The sequence below is a fragment of the Giraffa tippelskirchi genome, chromosome 14 (assembly GCF_054371585.1).
Source record: "Giraffa tippelskirchi isolate mGirTip1 chromosome 14, T2T-mGirTip1v1.2.pri, whole genome shotgun sequence".
Lineage (NCBI taxonomy): Eukaryota > Metazoa > Chordata > Mammalia > Artiodactyla > Giraffidae > Giraffa > Giraffa tippelskirchi.
Window position 1 is genome coordinate 61,360,295 of NC_137288.1, and position 23,453 is coordinate 61,383,747.

The window sequence follows — 23,453 nt, forward strand, 5'->3', positions numbered from 1 at the left end:
GGGCCTTAGGAAGCATCACTACGAACAAAGCTAGTGGAGGTGATGGAATTCCAGTTGAGCTATTTCAAATCCTCAAAGGTGATGCTGTGAAAGTGCTACACTCGATATGCCAGCAAATTTGGAAAACTCAGCAGTGGCCACAGGACTGGAAGAGGTCAGTCTTCGTTCCAATCCCAAAGAAAGGCAATGCCAAAGAATGCTCAAACTACCGCACAATTGCACTCATCTCACATGCTAGTAAAGTAATGCTCAAAATTCTCCAAGCCAGGCTTCAGCAATACGTGAACCGTGAACTTCCAGATGTTCAAGCTGGTTTTAGAAAAGGCAGAGGAACCAGAGATCAAATTGCCAATATCTGCTGGATCATCGAAAAAGCAAGAGAGTACCAGAAAAACATCTATTTCTGCTTTATTGACTATGCCAAAGCCTTTGACTGTGTGGATCCCAATAAACTGTGGAAAATTCTGAAAGAGATGGGAATACCAGACCATCTGACCTGTCTCTTGAGAAACCTGTATGCAGGTCAGGAAGCAACAGTTAGAAGTGGACATGGAACAACAGACTGGTTCCAAATAGGAAAAGGAGTACGTCAAGGCTGTATATTGTCACCCTGCTTATTTAACTTATATGCAGAGTACATCATGAGAAACGCTGGGCTGGAAGAAACACAAGCTGGAATCAAGATTGCTGGAAGAAATATCAGTAACCTCAGATATGCGGATGACACCACCCTTATGGCAGAGAGTGAAGAAGAACTAAAGAGCCTCTTGATGAAGGTGAAGGAGGAGAGTGAAAAAGTTGGCTTAAAGCTCAACGTTCAGAAAACTAAGATCATGGCATCTGGTCCCATCACTCCATGGGAAATAGATGGGGAAACAGTGGAAACAGTGTCAGACTTTATTTTTTGGGGCTCCAGAATCACTGCTGATGGTGACTGCACCCATGAAATTAAAAGACGCTTACTCCTTGGAAGGAAGATTGTGGCCAACCTAGATAGCATATTTAAAAGCAGAGACATTACTTTGCCAACAAAAGTCCGTCTAGTCAAGGCTATGGTTTTTCCAGTGGTCATGTATGGATATGAGAGTTGGACGGTGAAGAAAGCTGAGCGCCGCAGAATTGATGCTTTTGAACTGTGGTGTTGGAGAAGACTCTTGAGAGTCCCTTGGACTGCAAGGAGATCCAATCAATCCATCCTAAAGGAGATCAATCCTGGGTGTTCATTGGAAGGTCTGATGTTGAAGCTGAAACTCCAATACTTTGGCCACCTGATGCGAAGGGTTGACTCATTGGAAAAGACCCTAATGCTGGGTAGGATTGGGGTTGGGAGGAGAAGGGGACGACAGAGGATGAGACGGTTTGATGGCATCACCGACTCGATGAACATGGGTTTGGGTAGACTCCGGGAGTTGGTGACGAACAGAGAGGCCTGGCATGCTGCAGTTCATGGGGTCTCAAAGAGTCGGACACGACTGAGCGACTGAACTGAACTGAGTACTAACCCTTTCCTTCAGCATCTCATTTAATTCTGAGTCAAGGCTGGGCTGCCCCTGCCGCCCTCAGCCCTGACCTCACAACTGGCCTTGGAAGTCAGCCGAGCCCCCAGGCCCCAGCTCTCAAAGCTGCTAAGACGGCACAGGCACCAGCTGCCCATCATGTAATGACGCACCTTCTTCCCAGAGTCCCAGTGATTCTGTCCTGCAGTGCTAACCATATCATCGAGACTGCACCCCTAGTGGAGGAGGTGAGGTGTCATGAAGTGTGCCCAAGACGGGTGTGCAGCTACCAAAATTCTACAGGCAACTAATTTCTCTTGGAACCTGGTGAGATTTAGCAGATTTTCCTTTTTCTCATTTGGAAAATGAGACTTTTTGGTCAGTCTCAGAAAGTTTTGACTTCCTGCCCCCAAGATAGATTCTCCGATTAAGTCGAGTCCACGTCTCACTATGACCTGCCCCCAGCAGACTTCCCTCCAAAGATCTTCTTCCTCCTTGAGGCCATCTATAGTCCACATAACCTAGAAGTCCAGCTCAAGGGCCACCTTTTCCCGGAAGCCTTCTTGATTGCCCCAGCCATGGTTCCCCTTTCCCTTTGCTAAAAATCCGGAGCAGCAGTGGTGTGGCTCTGAAGCATGACTTGACTGGTACCGCCTCCTCCGACTCACGGAAAGGTCCTCCAGTCTCCTCCACTTAAACGTAAAATGTAAGCAGAAGCAGTGCACTGCTGTTGAAACGCAGCTTTAGTACACTCTCTAAGTCTCTCCCAACCAGGGGCCTCCCTTCAGCCCAAGCTACACTGGAATTTCTGGAGCGTTTAAGAAGGCTTAGCGGTAAATCTGTTCCACATACCTGATTATACTTAACACAGCACAGGATTATATGTTGCTTTAATGTTCACAATTATTTCTTGTCTCTAGGTCTTGACTTTCAACCAGACTATAAATTCCTCAAGGGAAGAAACTGGGTCAGTCTTTTATTGTAAGCTCTACAGTGTCTAGATACTAAAGATATTGAGGTTTCCTGCTAAAAACGTGCTTGACTTTGTAAATTCAGCAAATCAATTTTATTCATATTATTTGTAGTAGCAACACTGATAGTCGTAATAAATAATTGTGAGTGTTCCTATAATTGCATTTTTATTGATTTATCCAGTTGTTAGGCACAATTTATAAAAAACCAATTGGAATTTAAACTGCAGAGCTGTTATTTTCCTAGGTAATATTGTGCTTTTTCATCACAGATTTAAAAACTGTGCTCAGCACATTTTACAGGCCAGTAGAATAAAATGCTCAAAAACAACACTGACATCTGTAATATACATATCAACCAACGTTTTAATTCCAGTCATGCATTCCCCCAGTTTAGGTTTAAGTTATTTCTCATTCTGTTCAAATAGCCACTGCAATTTACTCGCACACCAGATACGCAGTGCTTCCCATGGTTTTCCGCAAGTTGAGAGCAGTGGGCTTGGTATTAACCCCTTTGTAGAGCACAAGTCCACAATCCTTAATATGAAACTCTTAGGGCCAGATATGTTTTGAAATTTGAAGTTTTGCACTTTAGAAATGTAGTAGATACCTAAGCCATAGATTTTATAATGCATTTAGCCAGAGTTAGGATAGTGCTCAGTAATCAAAGTCATTCACAGTTGTATAGAAAAACCCACTGAGATATCCCTAAATATTTTCACACTTGTTCAAGCTCAGATTTTGCTACTAAGTGAGGCTTAGCATCAGACCTTCTGGTTTCTGACCTTTGTGAACTTTTCAGTTGTAGATGAGGCTGGCAGGCTGGTCTGTCTCCTACAGTGTGACAGTGTGCAAGAAGTAGGGTTGGCTGCTGGCCTTTGTCAGAGATTCCAGACCCAGGGCACCACCAGCACCAGGCATGCCTCATTCATTTGGGAATTACAGTTCAACTCAACAAATATCTGTGAAAGGGTTTCCATGTGCTCCTTCACAGATCACTGCCTTGTCATGGCAAAGGGGCTTGCATAACGCAATGAAGCTGTGAGCCATGCCGTGTAGGGCCACCCAAGATGCACAGGTCTTAGTGAGAGTTCTGACAAAACATGGTCCACTGGAGGAGGGAACAGCAAACCATTTCAGTATACTTGCTGTGAGAACCTCATGAAACATGGGGTCGCAAAGAGTTGGACACGACCGGGCGACTGAACAGCACAACTTCCAGGTGCAGACATTGCCCTCGGTGCTGTGAGAGACTTTTCAGGGGAATAAGGTAAGTTTTCTCAGGCTACCATAACAAAATACCACAGGCTGTGTGGCTTAAATGACAGACATTCATCTCCTCACTGATCTGGAAGCTGGAAGTCTAAGATCAAGGTGCCGACAGGTTGGTTTCTGATGAGGACTCCTTTCCTGGCTTGAAGATGGTCAGTGTCTTACTGTATCCTCTGATGGCTGCTTCTCTGTGCACAAGAGAGGGCAAACCCTGTGTCTCTTCCTCTACTTTTAAGGGCACCAGCCCAATGTGGTTAGGGCCCCACCCTTCTGACCTCAATAAACCTAATTCCCTCTCTAAAGGCCCTGTCTCCATACACAGTTACATCGGGAGTAAAGTCTTCAACATATGAATTTCAGGGAGACACAACTCAGTTCAGAGTTGGCTATTTCCCTCAAACAGTTCATAGTCTAGTAGTGGACACGGGCCTATCACAGCTAAACCGTTGTCTATGATGGAAAAGAGAACCAGAGAGCTAGGAATGAGCAGGGAGGCAGGGCACCATCTTGAGTTGAGCTCACGATGAAGGAAAGGCTGGAATTCCATGGGGCATGTGGCAGGGAGGGCGTGACATCCTGAATCAACTCTCTGGGTGCAGGCATAGCAGTGGGGAGAAGTGCCTGTGTTTGTGGAGTGAGGAGAGTGTCTATTTGGGGCAACAGTAGCTCTCAGTTCTGCATGGCTGGATTCCTGGTGCTCAGAGAATGTTACGTAAAAAACATAAAAGAGATTGCTGCATATTGGCCCATAGGTTAATTTATTTCTTCACTGCAGGCGGAGACCTGTTAGTTCAAAAGCCTACCAATGCCAAACAAACTTTTATGTACCCAGTTATTTTTTTAAAATAGCCCAGTGGCTTCCCACGGGTTAAGACTCCTTGCTTCCAGTGCATGGGGAGTGGATTTGATCCCTGGTCAGGGTACTAAGATCCCACATGCTGTGGGGCACAGCACAAAAAATATTAAAAATAGCCCAGACACACAAACGTTTAGCCACTTAGAGATAGCCTGCTTTACAAACCCCATGAAATATTACCAACAGCTATTACCTGTAGTGAGGATACAGCCTCACAGTAACAGGGCCTGGAATGCTAGGGCCTCCCGGGAGTTCATGCACCCAGAGACTCCCCACCATGCTACTGAGCAGCGTCAGCTAGATCTGTGAGCCCCTGCTCGGTCCATTCTCCTGGCTGGGAGTTCCCTTGTACTCCTGTCCTTCCAGACGCTGCCTCTTCATGTCTGCAAGCTTCTGTGAGTCCTACTTATGCTGTGAGTAGTAACCTCCCTGGCAACCCTGTCCAAGCATTGCCCAGCTGAAGCTGTGTGTGCCTCGTGGTCCTTTATCAGCCACAAACCCACTGAAACCCTGCAGGGGCACAGAGAGAGACCTGCCACCAGAGGAGGGCCCTTTACTCAGTGTCTAGGAGACATGGAGGGGCAAAATGCTTTTCCCTCAACACCTTCCGTGGGCGTCCCTGGTGGCGCAGTGGTGAAGAATCTGCGTGCCAATGCAGGAGACACAGGAGACTTGAATTCAATCCCTGGGTCGGGAAGATCCTCTGGAGAAGGGAAAGGCACCCCACTCCAGTATTCTTGCCTGGAAACTTCCACGGACAGAGGAGTCTGGTGGGCTACAGTCCATGGGGCCACAAAAGAGTCGGACACGACTGAGCGACTAACCAACACCGCCCCCTTCCTCTCCACATCACCCTGGCTAACCTGCTCCTCGCTCTGGAGAGTTGCTCCCCTGAAAATATCTAGTACACAGCAAAAGCAGACAGGAGCCAAGGTCACCAGCCTTGGGTGTGGTCAAGATGGCATCTGTGAATTTAAGCTGCCCCAGAGGGAGAGAGAGAGCAAACACACCTTTCTTTGCCTGCTCCATATCAATGCCTGTGCTTCTGGAAGCTAAAGACATTTCCTGTCCAGAGCTGGGAGCTGTAGAAATGTTTGAGTCTTGCTACCTCCGACGGCTCATCTTAGTCCAGCGTCCGCACGCTTTAGGTCTGGCGTGGCCTCTTCACGGTCACAGTTCTCTGCCTCCTGCTTGTCAGCACCACTGCCTGCTGGTTATCTCAGGGCTGTCCCTCTGGCCCTATTCCACTTCAGCCTTGCTTAGCCCTCCTATGGTGACCCTTTCACTCTGGCCACTTAGCCTTCCTCTTTTCCCCCAGAGCAAACAAGGAAACATTTTCCGAGGACTTGCTCTTGGCAAACCTTTTGCTGAGAGCTTGGGATCATCAGAGCTATCTAACACTTGGTACCTGCTTTAAGCAACAGTGCATAACTGGAGAGAAAACACACACAACTGGGAAATATGCAAAAAAAAAAAAAAAGAAAGCGTCGTTTTAGCTGTGTGAGTGAAAATTACTCAGTCGTGTCTGACTCTTTGTGACCCCGATGGAATTCCAGGCCAGAATACTGGCGTGGGTAGCCTTTCCCTTCTCCAGGGGATCTTCCCAACCCAGGGATCAAACCCAGGTCTCCTGCATTGCAGGCAGATTCTTTACCAGCTGAGCCGCCAGGAAAGCCCAGTTTTAGCTGTATGCTGCAGGTCAAATCATAAGTTATCATTTCCCTGGCCTTGTTTCCCTCTGTCCCCCAGATTCCGGCCATGATTCTGTCCAGGGCACCAGGGACCACTTCAGGGGCAGGCCCTGCATTGCTCTGCTTTATCATCCCAGGGTTTTCTCATGGCCTCTTTAGCCTCCCATCTATAATTGGGGAAGTCAGTGCCCCTAGGGGCACCCCTCAACCAAAAGGGGTGGGAGTGGTAAATGCCCCAGGCTCTACCTGAGCAGTGTATACCTGTGAGGTCTACACATTTCTTCAGAAGGTCCCCAAGTGGGCTAAGACCCAGTTGCCTTCCATGGTAACCAACCTGTAACACATTATTCTACTGGCTCCTCCCCCACTGCTTGGCCCACCCCACAATTCTGCTTCGCAGGTCATCTACCAAAGAACCTAATTGTAGCTGAGCCCTCCTAGTGGGCTTGTGAGGCCACCAAACCCCAGACACTTTCTCCCATCTATGAAGTGAAGGATTTGGACTAGACAGCCTCTCGGGTCCCTTCTAGCTCAAGAAGCATCTCAGCTTTTAGACAAGAGAATTGTTTCCCAGAAAGTCCTGCCAAGGTCACCCAGCTGATTAATGCTGCATGGAGCAAAGACCTAGCATGAAATTGTCTTGCTATATCAGTTTTCCCAGAACCATATCTACAGTCATTTCGAATAAAAAGTCCCACATCACAATGCTTAGAAGCAATAAGTTAATAACCCTCAGCCTCTAGCCAAAAGACACATCTTAGAACTTAATTGAAAAGCATGGACATCTGAAGTAAGTTTTGGCTCTCAGAGCCCTCATCCAGCCAACAACTTCACAAGAGACAAAATCAGGATTGTGTCTTTTTCCTGTGACCCACACTCGGTGTGATAAACACCCTTTCAATTGCCTTGGGGGCTTCTCCATATAGGAAACTCTTCTGTTTATTAGATGCAGCTCTCATCTACGTTCTGAGCTGTTTGCCCAGTTTATGTAAGGTAATCAAAATATCAGAAAGCTGCTTTACAGAAGGAAAAATATTCATGCTCTTGTGTAATTTATGGAATGTGTATGCATAAACGTACTTGATGGATTTGCACCAGAATGCTATGTTAGTGAGCGTAAAGGTTTGGATAGAGACCACACCTCATGTTATATGTACTGCCTGAACAGCAAGCCTGAATGGGCATATTGGTGATTAAGAGTGCTTTGATAGTAAACTGGATTTTGGTAAGAAATCATGATGTTATATGATGGGAAAAGTGCTGAACCAAGAGAGGAGATTTCTCTGACTGCTGATTCTTCATTTGCAAAGTAAACTAATTAAAATATTTGTGGTGGGTTTTTCAGCTCTAAAAGTCCCTAATTCATTGATTTTTGCCTGTCCTGCCTGTTGTGAGGAGAGAACAAAGCAGTGAACCTAAAGGCCTGGGCTCTGCAATCAGACTGGGTTCAAACGCCAGCACCACCACCAACTAACTGGGTGTTTTCCAACACTGAAAACCAACTGTGATTCTCCAGAAACCAATGCTCAAGCATTCAATTCAGTTCTGACACTACCAGAGTTAGCACAGATTAAAGGCTCAGTCCCACAAGACTGCACCCCACTTCAGAGGCCAGCCTTAAGTCTTGTGTCACCTGTACTTCTGACCCACTGGCTATAAATTAAGAGTCCTACGACCCCTTCCTCAGGTTCAATAATTTGCTACAACTACTCACAGAACTCGGGCTTCCCAGGTGGCTCAATGGTAAAGAATCCGCCTGCAAAGCAGGAGCTGCAGGAGATGCAGGTTCAATCTCTGGGTCGAGGAAGATTCCCTAGAGGAGGAAATGGCAACCCACTCCAGTATTCTTGCCTAGAATGTCCCATGGACGGAGGAGCCCAACGGGCTACAGTTCATGGGGTCGCAAAGAGGCAGACATGACTGAGCAACTGGATACATACGCACTTACAGAACTCAAGAAACCTCCTTACTTATATTTACTGGTTTATTATAAAGGATACAACTCAGGAGGACCCAAACAGAGGAGACTCACAGGGCAAGGTCTAGGGGAGGTGGAATTTCCATACTCTGAGTGTGCCCCGCTCCCAACCCCTCCGTGAAATAACAGGTTGAGAAAAAATAGGTTGGTGCTTACGCAACTATGGTGGAAGCTTAGTAGAACATGCCCTTCTCATGGGATGGATGTTTCGGGGCACCGCTTTGTGGGTGGACAGGATCTCCTGGATCTTGTCCTGGAAGTTCTTTTCTGCTGCTATCCCTGCTTCAAACTCTCGGCGCTCCTCTTCCCTTTCTGCTTCCCGGGCCTGCTGCTGGGAGCGTATCTGCATCTGAAGTTGCTTCCTGTACTCCTGGGCTAAACTGCAGCGTCTAACATGTTAGAAATATCAAAGTATATAAAATTATCAAAGTAAGCATTTGGATTTATGTAGGGCATTATGATTAAAATGTGATTTTCGAAGTCAAATAAAGTTACCATTAAAATCAGGGTGAGTGGGGAAGAAAGAGATGAAAAATTCAATAATGTGTTTATTGCACAATAATAATTATGACAGTCTTGGAAAAAATGATTGATTTTAGTGAGGGAATGTCTCTTCCCCATTCAAAAGATTTACTGCTACATGGAGAGAGCCCTTGGCCCCTCTGCATCCCCCCCGACTCCCCTCCAAGAAGAAGCGACACCTATTGGTAAAAAGGAACAGGCTGCTCTGCCTGTTTCTTTTCTGCTTTCTATCAAAAGGGGGCATATTCTCCTTGCAGGGGGACTTCCAATGGTATGGTACTGCTGGAGACTGGATTGGTAAGTCCACCTCATTCTGTTTAGTATTAACTAGATGATTTCCTCTATATGTTCAGTTCAGTTCAGTCGCTCAGTCGTGTCCAACTCTTTGCGACCCCATGAACCGCAGCACGCCAGGCCTCCCTGTCCATCACCAACTCCCTGAGTCCACCCAAACCCATGTCCATCGAGTCTGTGGTGCCATCCAGCCATCTCATCCTCTGTGGTCCCCTTCTCCTCCTGCCCTCAATCTTTCCCAGCATCAGGGTCTTTTCCTATGAGTCAGCTCTTCACATCAGGTGGCTAAAGTATTGGAGTTTCAGCTTCAACATCAGTCCTTCCAATGAACACCCAGGACCGATCTCCTTTAGGAGGGACTGGTTGGATCTCCTTGCAGTCCAGGGGACTCTCAAGAGTCTTCTCCAACACCACAGTTCAAAAGCATCAATTCTGCGGCGCTCAGCTTTCTGTATAGTCCAACTCTCACATCCATACGTGACCACTGAAAAAACCATAGCCTTGACTAGACGGACCTTTGTTGGCAAAGTAATGTCTCTGCTTTTTAATATGCTATCTAGGTTGGTCATAACTTTCCTTCCAAGGAGTAAGCATCTTTTAATTTCATGGCTGCAATCACTATCTGCAGTGATTTTGGAGCCCAGAAAAATGAAGTCAGACACTGTTTCTACTGTTTGCTCATCTATCTGCCATGAAGTGATGGGACCGGATGCCATGATCTTAGTTTTCTGAATGTTGAGCTTTAAGCCAACTTTTTCACTCTCCTCTTTTACTTTCATCAAGAGGCTCTTTAGTTCTTCTTCACTTTCTGCCATAAGGGTGGTGTCATCTGCATATCTGAAGTTATTGATATTTCTCCCGGCAATCTTGATTCCAGTTTGTGCTTCCTCCAGCCCAACGTTCCTCATGATGTACTCTGCATAGAAGTTAAATAAGCAGGGTGACAATATACAGCCTTGATGGACTCCTTTTCCTATTTGGAACCAATCTGTTGTTTCATGTTCATTTCTAGCTGTTGCTTCCTGACCTGCATGCAGGTTTCTCAGGAGGCAGGTCAGGTGGTCTGGTATTCCCATCTCTTTCAGAGTTTTCCATAGTTTATTGTGATCCACACAGTCAAAGGCTTTGGCATAGTCTATATGTAAGCTACATTTAAAAGTTTATAGTGATTTTTTTTCCTCGTTGTAAAAGACACGTAATTTACCATCTTAACCATTTCTAAGCGAACAGCTCAGTAGTGTTAAGTATATTCACATTATTGTGAAATAGATCTCCAGGACTTTTTCATCTTGCAGATCTGAAACTTTATACCTATTAAACAACTCTTTCTTTGACCCTTCCCCCTGGCCCTTGGTAACCACCATTCTACTTGTTATCTTTATGAATTTGACTACTCTAGGTACCTCAAATAAGTGAAATCATACAGCATTTGTCTTTTTGTGACCGGCTGATTTCACTTAGCATGCCCTCAAGGCTCATCCATGCTGTAGCATCTGAGAGGATTTCCTCCCTTTTTAAGGCTGAATCATATTCTACTGCATGTACCTCTGACACTTTGCTTATCTGTTCATCTGTTAATGGACATCTGGGTTATTTCCACCTCTTGGCTATTATGAATAGTGGTGCTATGAACATGAATATGCAAACAACTCTTTAAGGTCCTGCTTTCATTTATTTTGGGTAGATACCCAAAAGTGAGATTGCTAGATCATATGGTAGTTCTAGTTTTAATTTTTTTGAGGAAATTTCATATTGCTTTCCACAGCAGTTTCATCATTTTATAATCTATAAACCATATTACTAATATCAAATTTTGTCAGAAAAAAGATTATAGCACGCCTATGCCTCTGTAGCAGATTCTATTTTCCAAACATGGCCACAGTGCTATCCCGCCTACCGTACGTTCTTCTGCAACGTGAACCTTTACTCCCCTACCAAGAAGTGGAGCATTTCTCCATTCCATTGAAGGCAGATGGGCCCTGTACGACAGAAGTGGTGTTAAACCAGCCCTAAGCGTAGTCCTTAACTGGCCTGGCAGCTTCCTCATTCTGTCTCTTGGAATGCTTGCTATTGGTACTCTTCCTCTCAGAACGAGACACCACTCTGTGAGAAGCCCAAGATGCATGGAGAGGGCACGTGTAGGTGTCCTGGCTAATACCAAATGAGATCTCCCAGCACAGTGAGCACACACTACCAGCTGTAAGGACAGGTATCTTAAGTGTCCATTCTAACTGAGCCTTCAGATGAATGTAGCCCCAACCAGAACGGGCTTGAACCACATGAGAGATGCCAAGCAAGAACCACCCAGCTGAGCCTTATCAATAACAGAAACATGAGACATAATCAAAACCCGCTTTAAACCACAAATTTGGGGGTGTTTTGTTATACATCAATAGGTAATTGTAGTAATTATAATACCTTCTGCTCACTCTTTTTTTTTTTTCAGTTGATTCAAAAGTTGGGTAGGGAAGAGAGCTGCTATTGAGTTCCCCTCACATCTCCAACAAAAGGCTTTTCAAAAGTGAGAAGGAATGACCTCCTGAGAAGAACAAAGAGCAGGAAGCCAGATGTCGTTGTTAGTGCCCCTACACTGACAATAGGCTCCCGTATATGAACCATACTCTTTCTAGAAAGAAGAGAGCTTATTTCTTTGCACCAAATGTGGGTGAGCCAGGGAACAGGCCCCAGGGACAGGGAGGCTGACCAGCAATTAAAGGAACCAGGTCCTCTTTCTCCACTATGCTGGCCATCTGAATTGGGTGTCATGGGCATCGGTGGGAAGAGACTGATATGACCCGAGAAAGGCTGCAAGGAGGCATTTGACCAGTTTCCCCCACCTAGCCTGGTCATGGTGATCAGAGGAACACCTGAGGGAAGTGCTGTATCTGAGTACCCAGAGCATTTTAGTTTCCCAGCCCAGTGAGGCTACAAAAATCTTCCTGGGACGTTTACATAGAATCATACCCCCATAAGCCATTTCTGTTCATCTAATTAGGTCACATTATATTTCAGGATTTATTTCATGGGGAAAAAATCTTTTTTCATTACGATTTAGGGTTGGTGCCAATTTTATAAAAATTGTTTCTAATATGTTTTGTCTTTTAAGATGTTTGTCCAGTTTAACACAATGTCTGTAATCAGAATCTATATATTGGCAATAGAGTTGAATTTTACTAAAACAGTTGGTGCTTATTTTTGTTCTTTTGAACTTGGTGTTTATTTTTTATACGAAATTTTATAAACTGAATTGAGCTTTTGGGACAAAGGGTCTAAAGGTTGGGTTGGCCAAAAGATTCATTTGGCTTTATTCCTTAAGATGGCTCTAGTAGCACTTAGTTATCTCTAACTTCATTCAAAACAATCTTGTTGGATTGCATTGTGATGGTTGTCATATCAGTGTGCATTAAAAAAAATTACCAAAATTAGTGAATTTTTGTGTAGCCATTTTAATATTGAAGATGGAAGAAAAAAGCAATATTTTTGGCATATTATGTTTCATTACTTCAAGAAAGGTAAAAACACAACTGAAATGCAAAACAGATTTGTGCAGTGTATGGAGAAGGTGCTGTGACTGATCGAATGCATCAAATGTGGTTTGTTAAGTTTTGTGCTGGAGATTTCTCTCTAGATGATGTTCCACAGTCAGGCAGACCAGTTGAAGTTGACAGCAATCAAACTGAGACATTAATTGAGAACAATCAGTGTTATACCGTTATACCAATGAACATTATACCACGCGACAGCTGACATACTCCAAATATCCAAATCAAGTGCTGAAAATCATTTGCACCAGCTTGGCTATATTAATCACTTTGATGTTTCAGTTGCACATAAGTTAAGCAAAAAAAAAAAACCCCAAAAAACCTCTTTGACTATATTTCTGTATGTGATTCTTTACTTTAATGTACAAAAACATTCTGTTTTCAAAACAAATTGTGACAAGTGATGAAAAGTGGTCCATACAATATTATGGAATGGAACAGATCATGGGGCAAGCAAAATGAACCACCATCAACCACACCAAAGGCCGGTCTTCATCCAAAGAAAGATGATGTTGTGTATGTGGTGGGATTGGAAGGGAGTCCTCTGAGTTCCTCCTGGAAAACCAAATGATTAATTCCCACAAGTACTGCTCCCAGTTAGACTAACTGAAAGCAGCACTTGACAAAAAGTACCTGGAATTATGTGTTTTCAACAGAAAACACATAATCTTCCATCAGGATAATACAAGACTGCATATTTCTTTGATGACCAGGCAATAGTGGCTACACCTTGGCTGGGGAGTTCCGATTCATCCACCATATTCACCAGACATTGTACCTTCAGATTTCCATTTATTTCAGTCTCTACAAAATTCTCTCAATGTAAAGGATTTCAATTCCCTGGAAGACTGTAAAAGTTACCTGGAACAGTTCTTTGCTCAAAAACATAGAAAGTTTTGTGAAGATGGAATTATGAAGTTGCCTGAAAAATGGCAGAAGGTAGTGGAACAAAACAGCGGATATGTAGTTCAATAAAGTTCTTAGTGAAAATGAAAAGTGTGTCTTTTAGTTTTACTTTAAAACTGAAGGAACTTTTTGGCCAACCCAATAATACTGATGCAAAATAATATCAATAACACACGAGTTATGGAACATCGTTCTTTATGCTAAAAATTTCCCTTTTTTGGTAGTAATTATGAAGAAAACAAAGCCATACCTTGTAAAATTCTCCCTCTCTTCACAGTTAAGCTCTTTAAGACCTTCATTTATGCGTTCCTGTTCCATAGTACGTTCTTCCTGTTCTTTAGCTTTCCGTTGCACTAAGAAAGACAAAAGTAATTTTTGCTAAATGACTTTTTTCAGAAAAGACTTACCAACATCTTCTGGGCATCAATGTCATATTTTAGAAAGGCAGAGCTTAGAATCACTGGGTTGGATTTTAGTTCAATAAGGTAGAAGTACTCATCCCCATTGGGGCTTCCCAGGTGGCACAGTGGTAAAGGACCTGTCTGCCAACGCAGGAGACACAAGAGACACGGGTTCAATCTCTGCATCGGGAAGATCCCCAGGAGTAGGAAATGGCAACCCACTCCAGTGTTCTTGCCTGGAAAAGTCCATGGACAAAGGAGCCTACTGGGACCCAGTCCATGGGGTCTCAGAGTCAGACATGACTGAGTGACTGAGCACACAGAGCCATCTCCATTAAGGAAAGACTAGGCTTAGGTTCCTGTGTGCTATAATCGACAGAGATTCTCTCTTAATTATTTGCTATTGAAGTCTATGAACAGCCTTTTTCATAGCAGATTACACTGTAAGAATACTTCTCACCTTTCTCTTCTTGAGGACAAACAGTTCTGTTGCCATTTATGCTAATAGGAGAGCTTCTATGTTACAAAAAAAACTATTGGAAAAACAGTATATAAGGCTTTTATAAACTAAATAAGGAAAACCCAACCAATCCAGTAGAAAAAGATTGACATGACAAAGAAAACTGAGTTCACAAAGGAATAAATACAACCAGGCAATATACATCTGACATGCACTTATCTTTGGCCTCCAAATCCATTTACAGGAATTTATCTTAATTATATATGAGCCAAAAAAACTATGTACAGAGATAGTAGTAACCCACAATGCTACAACAGAAAGAAAAATTTCAAAACAAGTTGAAGGTGCATTGGTTGTGTTTAGGTAAAATAAATTATGGTCCATTTTTATAATGGCTTTCTATCCAGCATTACAAATTTGAAAATTGAAGAAAAATGACCTGGAAAAATGTTTATGATAAGTGGGAAATGCAGGCTGTAAAACAATACATACAACAAGATACTAATTTGTGAGAGGAAATTACATACATAGTAAAAATACTGGAAGGAAATTCAGAAAGTTGTGAACAATAGCTATTCCTGGGTGGTGGAATTATGGTTGATTTTACTTGTTTATAAGTGGTTCCAAATACTTGAATTTTCTATGTTTTCTCAGTGTATGCTAAAACATTTATCATGGTGGAATACAGAAATCTTTTCAATGTAGAAGCTTTCTTCTCATTTCTTAAAACTCAATCTAACACTGGCTTAACAATTTTCAACTGACGTTATAATTCTTGGAGTGAAGAATTAATCAATGGAACCAAGATGAGCTTTCTCTTACAAAGACAACTAGTGTGAAGTCCAGTGGTATCTTACTAGTAAATGTGTCCATCTGGACATGGAATGGTGGAAATCTTCTCAGTGATTATTTCCTTTTGTGACCAAGCACTGTTTGAGGGAATTCAGTGGTGTCCTAAGACAGAGATGTGAGCAAGAAATGATGAGAACCCCAGAAAGAAAATTCTTTTATGAATAGGGGAAAGGAGGTTTATCATGAATAGGGGAACAGAGAGGGCCTCTCAAGGAATGCGGTATTTGAGCTGGGCTTGAAGAATATCCAGGATTTCTCAAGATCAAAAGCATCATAGGGAGAGAAAACTACCCAAGCAAAAGGTATGCAGGTGCAGGCGTATGGAGACACCGGCAGAAAGATATTTAAGTATTCAATTAGGTAAGGTCCACAAAGCAGGGATAGTATCTATTTAATACTGAGGTTGCTACTTAAATTAAATTAAGGCTCAAGTATGATATAACTGTAATTCATTTCCTTACACTTTTCTTGAACTTGAAGTTTTCTTGTACACATGACCTCATTCAGAAGTTGTTGTCTTGCCTCCTTTTCAAGTCTCAGCTCCTTGTCCTTCTCAGCAAACTTCTTTTCCTTCTCTTTCTCTAACATTCTATCCAATTCTTTCTCCTGAGCTTTTTCTTCCTCATGCTGCTGTGACAAGTATTGATAATATATCTTCTGTTCTCTTCTCATATCCTCCTATATAAAAAAAAAATTACCTCATGTTGTTAAAACTTTTAGGTGTTATAATACTAGGGAACATAAGTTTTAAAATCTTTGAGAGCCATAATTCCTTAGAGTTACATACCAAAACATTAACAGATGATGTATTGTTTTTAGGGTTTACTTTTAAGTATTCGAATACTTTTAAGTAAACCCTAAAAATAATACATCATCTTGGGAAGATCTCCTGGAGAAGGAAATGGCAATCCACTCCAGTATTCTTGCCTGGAAAATCCCATGGAAGGAGGAGCCTGGTAGGCTACAGTCCATGGGGCCGCAAAGAGTCGGACACAACTGAGCAACTTCACTTTCACTTTCACTTTTTAAAAATATTCAAGGTGACTGTGGGGAATGGGTGGGAGAGATAGATGAAACAGGAATGGCCATTGGCTACTGGTTGTTGAAGCTAGGTAATGGAACCATGGGGATTCATTGTACTATTTTTGCATATGTTTGAAATATTTTATAACACATTTTGACTAGTTCAAATAGTAATAATGCAAACACTTTCTCAAAGTGTACCTCAAAGAAGTTCCCAAATAATTTTAAATTATACAATTTTATTTTCATTTATTTAAATTTAGGTAGATAAAGTGTTAGCCTGACAGACAAAATATGTTGCTATTATTATAGCACTGTCTCTGACTAGAAAATGATACTTTACACCAGCAAATCTCAATCTTAGCTACATTTTGGAATCACTTAGGGAGCTTTAAAAAGTACTAAGGGTTAAGCCTCACACCTAGGGATTCCTTTCCAATGGATAGCTTTTAAGTTCCCTCGGTGATTTGAATGTGCAGCTCAGGCCCCAAACTGGCTTTATAACACAGTCATTTTCAGGTGGCTTCTGTCTTTCATGGTAGTATATTTGTGTTATTCCAACCAATTTCTGATCTGATCTCTTTTGAGAATATCATAGATCTGAGGTAGAACTAGCAAGGTCTGAGAGTGTAGCTGCACCCTCAGAATGGCTTGTATACATAGTTTCATACTTTTGGGAATAATTTAACAAAAAGTACAAACATTATACTCTGAAAACTAAGAAGCATTACTGAAAAAAATTAAAGAAGATCTAAATAAATGGTTCAATAAAACCACTGAGGCCTTACTGTTAAAATAGAAATGGCACCTTCAGAAAATGCCTAAATCTGATGTCAAGGGTCTTTCCAAATTACAGGAAAATGTAATTTCCCCCATGCCCAGCCCTTTGCTCACTAACAGCGAGGTGCAGCTAGTGGCACATTCATGCCAGTCCCTCTAGCAGCTTGGGGAACCCCTTACAACCAATTTCCTGCCACAGAAAGGGAGTTGGTGTTCTTCACCATTGGAAGCACCACCATTGTAAACATGGGCCATGGCACATCCCTAGTATAGGACAGCTCTCATGGCTCAGCTCAGTTGGCAGAGTTAGGGGCAGTGTACCTGGATCTACAACAGGCCATAAAAATGAGACTCATAAGGGCACACATTTTTACTCACATCCAGGAAGTAGCCAAAGGATTCGCAGTCTAGTCTGGGCAATGGCAAAAGGATAACGTCATGATTTGGGGAAAGTATATATGGGGCACCTCCATTTGGAAAGAAATAGCCAACTCATGCATGTCAGTTATGATCACGCATGTCACTACACACGCATACGCACAACAGCAAACACCAGAAACTTATAGTAACATGACAGACTCATCCAAATTACATCCCTGGACACAAAGTATCAAGAACAACCCTGGACATAACTATTCCTCAGTGCCATACCCACTGACAGAGTGGACCCATATTATATACGGCCACAGGGGAGTGACGGCACTTACTGACTGGGCATACGGGTGTAGCAGGCCCTTTATCCCAGCCCTAACCAAAGTGGTGGTAGATAATTGCTTCCTTTGTTCCCCAAAAATGTCTGGAAATATCCTTGGTGGAGACATATGCCCTGGATGACAGACTATTCCAGATGGCATCTTGATTTTAGCAGGCTGCTGTTGCCCTTCACAAGATCTACTAGGTATGCACCACCATCATCCATACCTTCACGGAAGGCCTGCTGACTACTTTGCATTATGTAATCTCCTTCTTAATCAAGTATGTGCTCATCCCCTTTGACCCACCAATGTAGATTCAGATCCAAGTACCCATCTCACCTCCCAGGTTGTTCTGTCATGGGCTCTAGAAAGTGGAATCTTGTGAAATTCTACTTAGGTTCAGCCTCAAGCGGTTAGACTCACAAAAAGGCACAATGGCCTCAGTTCAGTTCAGTTTAGTCGCTCAGCTGTGTCCGACTGTTTGCAACCCCATAAACTGCAGCACACCAGGCCTCCCTGTCCATCACCAACTCCCAGAGTTCACCCAAACTCATGTCCATTGAGTCGGTGATGCCATCCAACCATCTCATCCTCTGTCGTCCCCTTCTCCTCCTGCCTTCAATCTTTCCCAACATCAGGGTCTTTTCAAGTGAGTTAGCTCTTCACAGGTGGCCAAATGGCCTAATCAAAGACATATTCCTCAAGCTTTTATACAGTTATATTGTGCCCCAAACGGACAGAAATTTGGCCCCAGGCTCTAATACATCTTAATTCCCAGCCTTCATATCTCCAAAAGCCCCCATATGTACTTACCAGTCGTCTCCAAAGACTTCCCTGTTAGTACTGAAAGCGAACCCCCACTCCTTTGACATTACAGAGGATGCCATTCACATCCACTCACCAGATGAGTACTCCCTTTACCATTTTGATTATTCAATGTCTCTCTGTCTTCCACATGCTGGCGGTCCAATCAAGGGTGGGTTGTGCATACAATATGATTGAAAGCCTGAGAGGACAAACTCCTGCCAAATTGCTTAGAATCATTTGACAGATTTTATTGACCCAGAAGGTGACTAGGGCCACTGGCTATGCCTCACTATTCAGGTTATAAAAGAAACTAGTTAATTAAAAATTCATCACAAATTTTGCAAGAGATTGAAATTATAGCTCCAGGACCCCCAAGCTGAACTGTGTGGATCTCAGAGTGTAGAAAAGCCCTCAACCTAGTGGTTGCCAACCACATTAGGATATGAAATCCAAAAAGGACCCTGGGATTTAGCTGCCTCTATCAGCAGGTGTGGGCTGGGCCCCCACCTGACATTAGATGAAGAGGTAAACGACCTCTTGCTCCAAAGCAACTATCTCCTACCTTTGGCCAGTATCCAAATTGCTGGCCCAGAGAAGACCCCTTTGCATGGACATAAAAATATTTTAGTCTGTATGTGTCTCTAGGTCTGAAGAGGGTCTCTTGTAGGCAGCAATGAGTCTTGTTTTTATATACATTCAGCCAGTCTGTGTCTTTTGGTTGGAGCATTTAATCTATTTACATTTAAGGTCATTATCAATATAAGTGTTTCTATTGCCATTTTCTTAATTGCTCTGGCTTTGTTTTTGTAGGTCTTTTTTATTCCCTTAATCTTGTGTTCTGTTCTCTCATGTTTCCTGCATAGAGAATCCCTTCAGAATTTGTGGTAAAGCTGGTTTGGTAGTGCTGAATTCTCTTAGCTTTTGCAATCTGTAAAGTTTTTGATTTCTCTGTCGAATCTGAAAAGAGCCTTGCTGGGTATTCTTCATTGTAGGTTTATCCCTTTCTTTACTTTAAATATATCATGCCACTCTCTTCTGGCCTGCAGAGTTTCTACTGAAAAAACAGCTGACAACCCTATGGAAATTCCCTTGCATATTATTTGTTGCTTTCCTCTTGTTGTTTTTAATATTTTTTTCTTTGTGTTTGATTTTTGTTAGTTTGATTAATATGTGTCTTGGTGTGTTTCTTCTTGGGTTTATTCTGTATGGGACTCTCTGAACTTCCTGGACTTGGGTTACTATTTCATTTCCCATGTTAAGGAAGTTTTCGACTATAATCACTTCAAATATTTTCTCAGGCCCTTTCTCTTTCATCTCTTTCACTTTTTCTGAGATCCCTATAATGTGAATGTTGGTGCATTTAATGTTGTCCCAGAGGTCTCTGAGACTGTCCTCATTTCTTTTCATTCTTTTTTCTTTATTCTTTCCATGGCAGTGCTTTACACCGTTCTGTCTTCCAGCTCACTTACCTGTTCTTCTGCCTCGGTTATTCTGCTATTGATTCCTTCCAGAGTGTTTTTCATTTCAGTTGTTCTATTGTTCATCTCTGTTTGTTCTTTAGTTCTTCTAGGTCTTTGTTAAACATCTCTTGCATCTTCTTAATCTGTGCCTCCATTCTTTGTCCAAGATCTTGGATCATCTTCACTATCACTATTCTGAATTCTTTTTCAAGTAGATTGCCTATCTCCTCTTCATTTAATTGTTCTTACAGATTTTTTCACCTACTCCTTCATCTGCAGCAGATTTCTCTGTCATCTAATTTTGTCTAACTTACTGTGCTTGTGGTCTCCTTTCTGCAGGCCGGAGGACTGTAGTTCCTCTTGCTTCTGGTGTCTGCCACCTGGTGGGTGAGATGTTTACTGAGCAGGGCCTCCCCTTCGCTCTGTGGTTGTCACTGCCCTGTCAGGGGCATGATGTGCTCCTAGTTGTTGAGACACGGCCCTGAGATCTGTTTCTTAGCTGTGTTTCTAATCTGCAGTGCAAGGTCGGTGGGCTTGGAGCACTCCACTGGGAGAGGGGCCTCTGAGGATCCCTCCTCTCAGGCTGTACACCTGTGTGTGTGCTCTGTTGTGTCCCCTTTTACACACTTGCAGGCTCAGAAAGTACACTGTTGTTGGCACTGCTCTCTCTTCCACCTTAACCATGGCTATGCTGACAAATGGCCCTGATGACTCTCAGGTCATTTTCACTAGGCCACTGGTGCAGATCTGCTGAGGTCATGTCCCAGGACTGCAGTAGTCACATACCTGGACCCACTCAAGGGCCCCCAGGACCTGTGGGGCTGGAAGAGGCTGTAGCAGGGGTGGCGCTCAGGCCCACTGGGGTCAGGGCAGCCAGAGGAGGCTTTGATGGGGGCAGTGCTTGGGCCTACAGGGGCCTGCTTGGCCTGTGGAGGCTTTGGCTTTGGACCAGGCAAGCACCCCTGTTAATGCCCACAGAGGTCAAGGAGAGGACAAAAATTAAGATCAGAAATGAAAGCATGGACATCACTATATTTACAAACCCCATGGCCATTAAAAAGGATAAGAAATACTATGAACAACTCTATGCCTACAATTTGATATCCTAAAGAAAATGAACCAATTCTTTGAAAGATACAATCTGCCAAAATTCATACAAGAAGAAAAGGACAATCTGAGTAGGCCTATATCTATTATAAAAAAACTGAATTAATAATTAATAACTTTCTGAAACAGAAAGCACTGGTCCCTGATGAGTTCACTGGTGAATTCTACCAAACATTTAAGGAAGGAATTACACCAAATCCCTATAACCTCTTTCACAATGGAAGCAGAAGGAATACTTCCTAACTCATCCTATGAAGCCAGTATTACCCTAATACCAAAGTGAAAAAAGACATTATGAAAAAAGAAAATTATACACTTATCTTTCTCATGAACATAGATGCAAAAATCCTCAATAAAACATTAGTAAATTGTATCCAACAATGTATAAAAAGAATTATACAACATGACCAAGTAAGATTTATCCTAGGTAGCAAGGCTGGTTCACTATTCAAAAATTGATTAATGTAATCCATCATATCAATAAGCTAAAGAAGAAAAACCACATGATCATATCAATAAATACAGTAAAAACATTTGAGAGAATCCAACACCCATTCATCTTAAAAAATTATATATTTGATCTTTATCTTCGTTTCTGGCAGAGCTCCTAAAATCCTTAGAATTTCCTAAGTAATGAAAGGAATAAAGTTGTCTTTTGTTATGTTAATGAGGTGACTTCTGGATCACACCTAACTTTGCCAGGAGAACCAACTGTGTGGTTATTGCACTGGAACTTTCAGTTCCACTTCCCTGATCTCTGGGCCGAGGAGAAGGTTTGGAGAGTGAATCAATCACTCAATGGCAATGACTTAACCAATCATGTCTATGTAATGAAGCCTACATGAAAATCCTAAAGGAGAGGGTTTAGAAAGCTTCAGGTTGGGGAACCAGAATGATTCCATCAGGCCATGCCCCAAACTCCATGAGGACAGAAGCTCCTTTGTTCAGGACCTCCTCATCTTATATATCTCTTCATCTGGCTGTTTATTTGTATCCTTAATATTTTTTGTAATAAACTGGTAATCTAGTGAGAAAACTGATTTCCTGAGTTCTGTCAGCTGTTCTAGCCAATTAATCAAACACAAAGAGGGATCTGTGGGAACTTCTGATTTACAGCCAGTCTGTCAGGGAAGAACTTGGATTTGTAGTTGGCATCCTGAGTTGGAGGGTGATCACTCGAACTTTCAGTTTGTAGCCAGGTGGTCAGAAGCACAGGTAACTATCTGGGCTCAAAACTGGCATCTGAGGTGGAGGGCAGTTTTATAGAATTGCTCCCTGTACTGTGGAATCTGATGCTACCTCCAGGTCGACAGCACCAGAACTGAGCTGAGTTATAGGACACGCTATGGATATGAGAGTTGGACCATAAAGAAGGCTGAGCGCCAAAGAATTGATGCTTTTGAACTGTGGAGAAGACTCTTGAAAGTCCCTTGGAGAGCAAGGACATCAAACCAGTCAATCTTAAAGGAAATCAACCCTGAATATTCATTGGAAGGACAGATGCTGAAGCTGAAACTCCAATACTTTGGCCACCTGATGTGAATAACTGATTCATTAGAAAAGACCCTAATGCTAGGAAAGATTGAAGGTGGGAGAAGGGGACGACAGAGGATGAGATGGTTGGATGGTATCACCTACTCAATGGACATGAATTTGAGTAAACTCCGGGAGCTGGTGAAGGACAGGGAAGACTGGTGTGCTGCAGTCCATGGGGTCGAAAAGGGTTGGACACGACTGAGCGACTGAACTGATAGGATACCCAGCTCTTGTCCGAGCACTGCCTGAAGTCCACTCCACACACTGAACTGGGTTTGGAACCCTTAATGCTCCACATCACATGACATCAGAGAAATTAAAATTAAACAGCAATGAGACGCCAATACACACCTATTGGAACAGCCCAAGTCTAGAAAACTGACAACACCAAATACTGACCAGGATGCAGAGCAACAGGAGCTCTCATTCATTACTGGTGGGAATGCGAAACAGTATAGACACTTAGGAAGACAGTTTGGCAGTTATAAAACTACACATCTCTTACTATATGCTTCAGCAAACATGCTCATGTTATTTACCCAAATGAGTTGAAAACTTATGTGCACACAAAAATCTGCACAAGAATGTGAATAGCAACTTTTTCATGTGCTGTGCTGTGCTAAGTCACTCAATCATGTCCAACTCTTTGCAACTCCGTGAACTACAGCCTGCCAGGCTCCTATGTCCATGGGATTCTCCAGGAAAGAATACTGGAGTGAGTTGCCATGCCCTTCTCCAGAGGATCTTCTTGACCCAGGGATCAAAACTGCGTCTCTTAAGTCTCTTGCATTGGTAGGTGGGTTC

At 42.9% G+C, this 23,453-nt stretch overlaps 1 protein-coding gene and 1 long non-coding RNA gene across 3 annotated transcripts in view; both read right to left on the reverse strand.

Moving 5' to 3' along the window:
* Window positions 1-2,817: 2,817 nt before the first annotated feature.
* On the reverse strand, window positions 2,818-8,099 carry LOC145534494 (uncharacterized). The gene is made up of 2 exons (XR_014074666.1): window positions 8,001-8,099; window positions 2,818-3,927 (listed from the first exon to the last, which is right to left on the reverse strand). It is a non-coding gene; the product is annotated as an uncharacterized LOC145534494 (long non-coding RNA).
* A 157-nt stretch (window positions 8,100-8,256) lies between these two features.
* Window positions 8,257-23,453, reverse strand: part of CFAP53 (cilia and flagella associated protein 53) — a 37,222-nt gene continuing 22,025 nt past the window's right edge. The window contains exons 6-8 of one of the 2 annotated variants that reach the window (XM_081562095.1): window positions 15,703-15,919; window positions 13,779-13,881; window positions 8,257-8,653 (exon numbers count right to left, since the gene is read on the reverse strand). In XM_081562095.1, the coding sequence (XP_081418221.1) occupies window positions 8,425-8,653; window positions 13,779-13,881; window positions 15,703-15,919 (549 nt within the window). In that variant the 3' untranslated portion in view covers window positions 8,257-8,424. Of the gene's footprint in view, window positions 8,654-12,957; window positions 13,178-13,778; window positions 13,882-15,702; window positions 15,920-23,453 lie in introns of those variants that run through there. The other variant, XM_081562097.1, reaches the window with a different exon arrangement.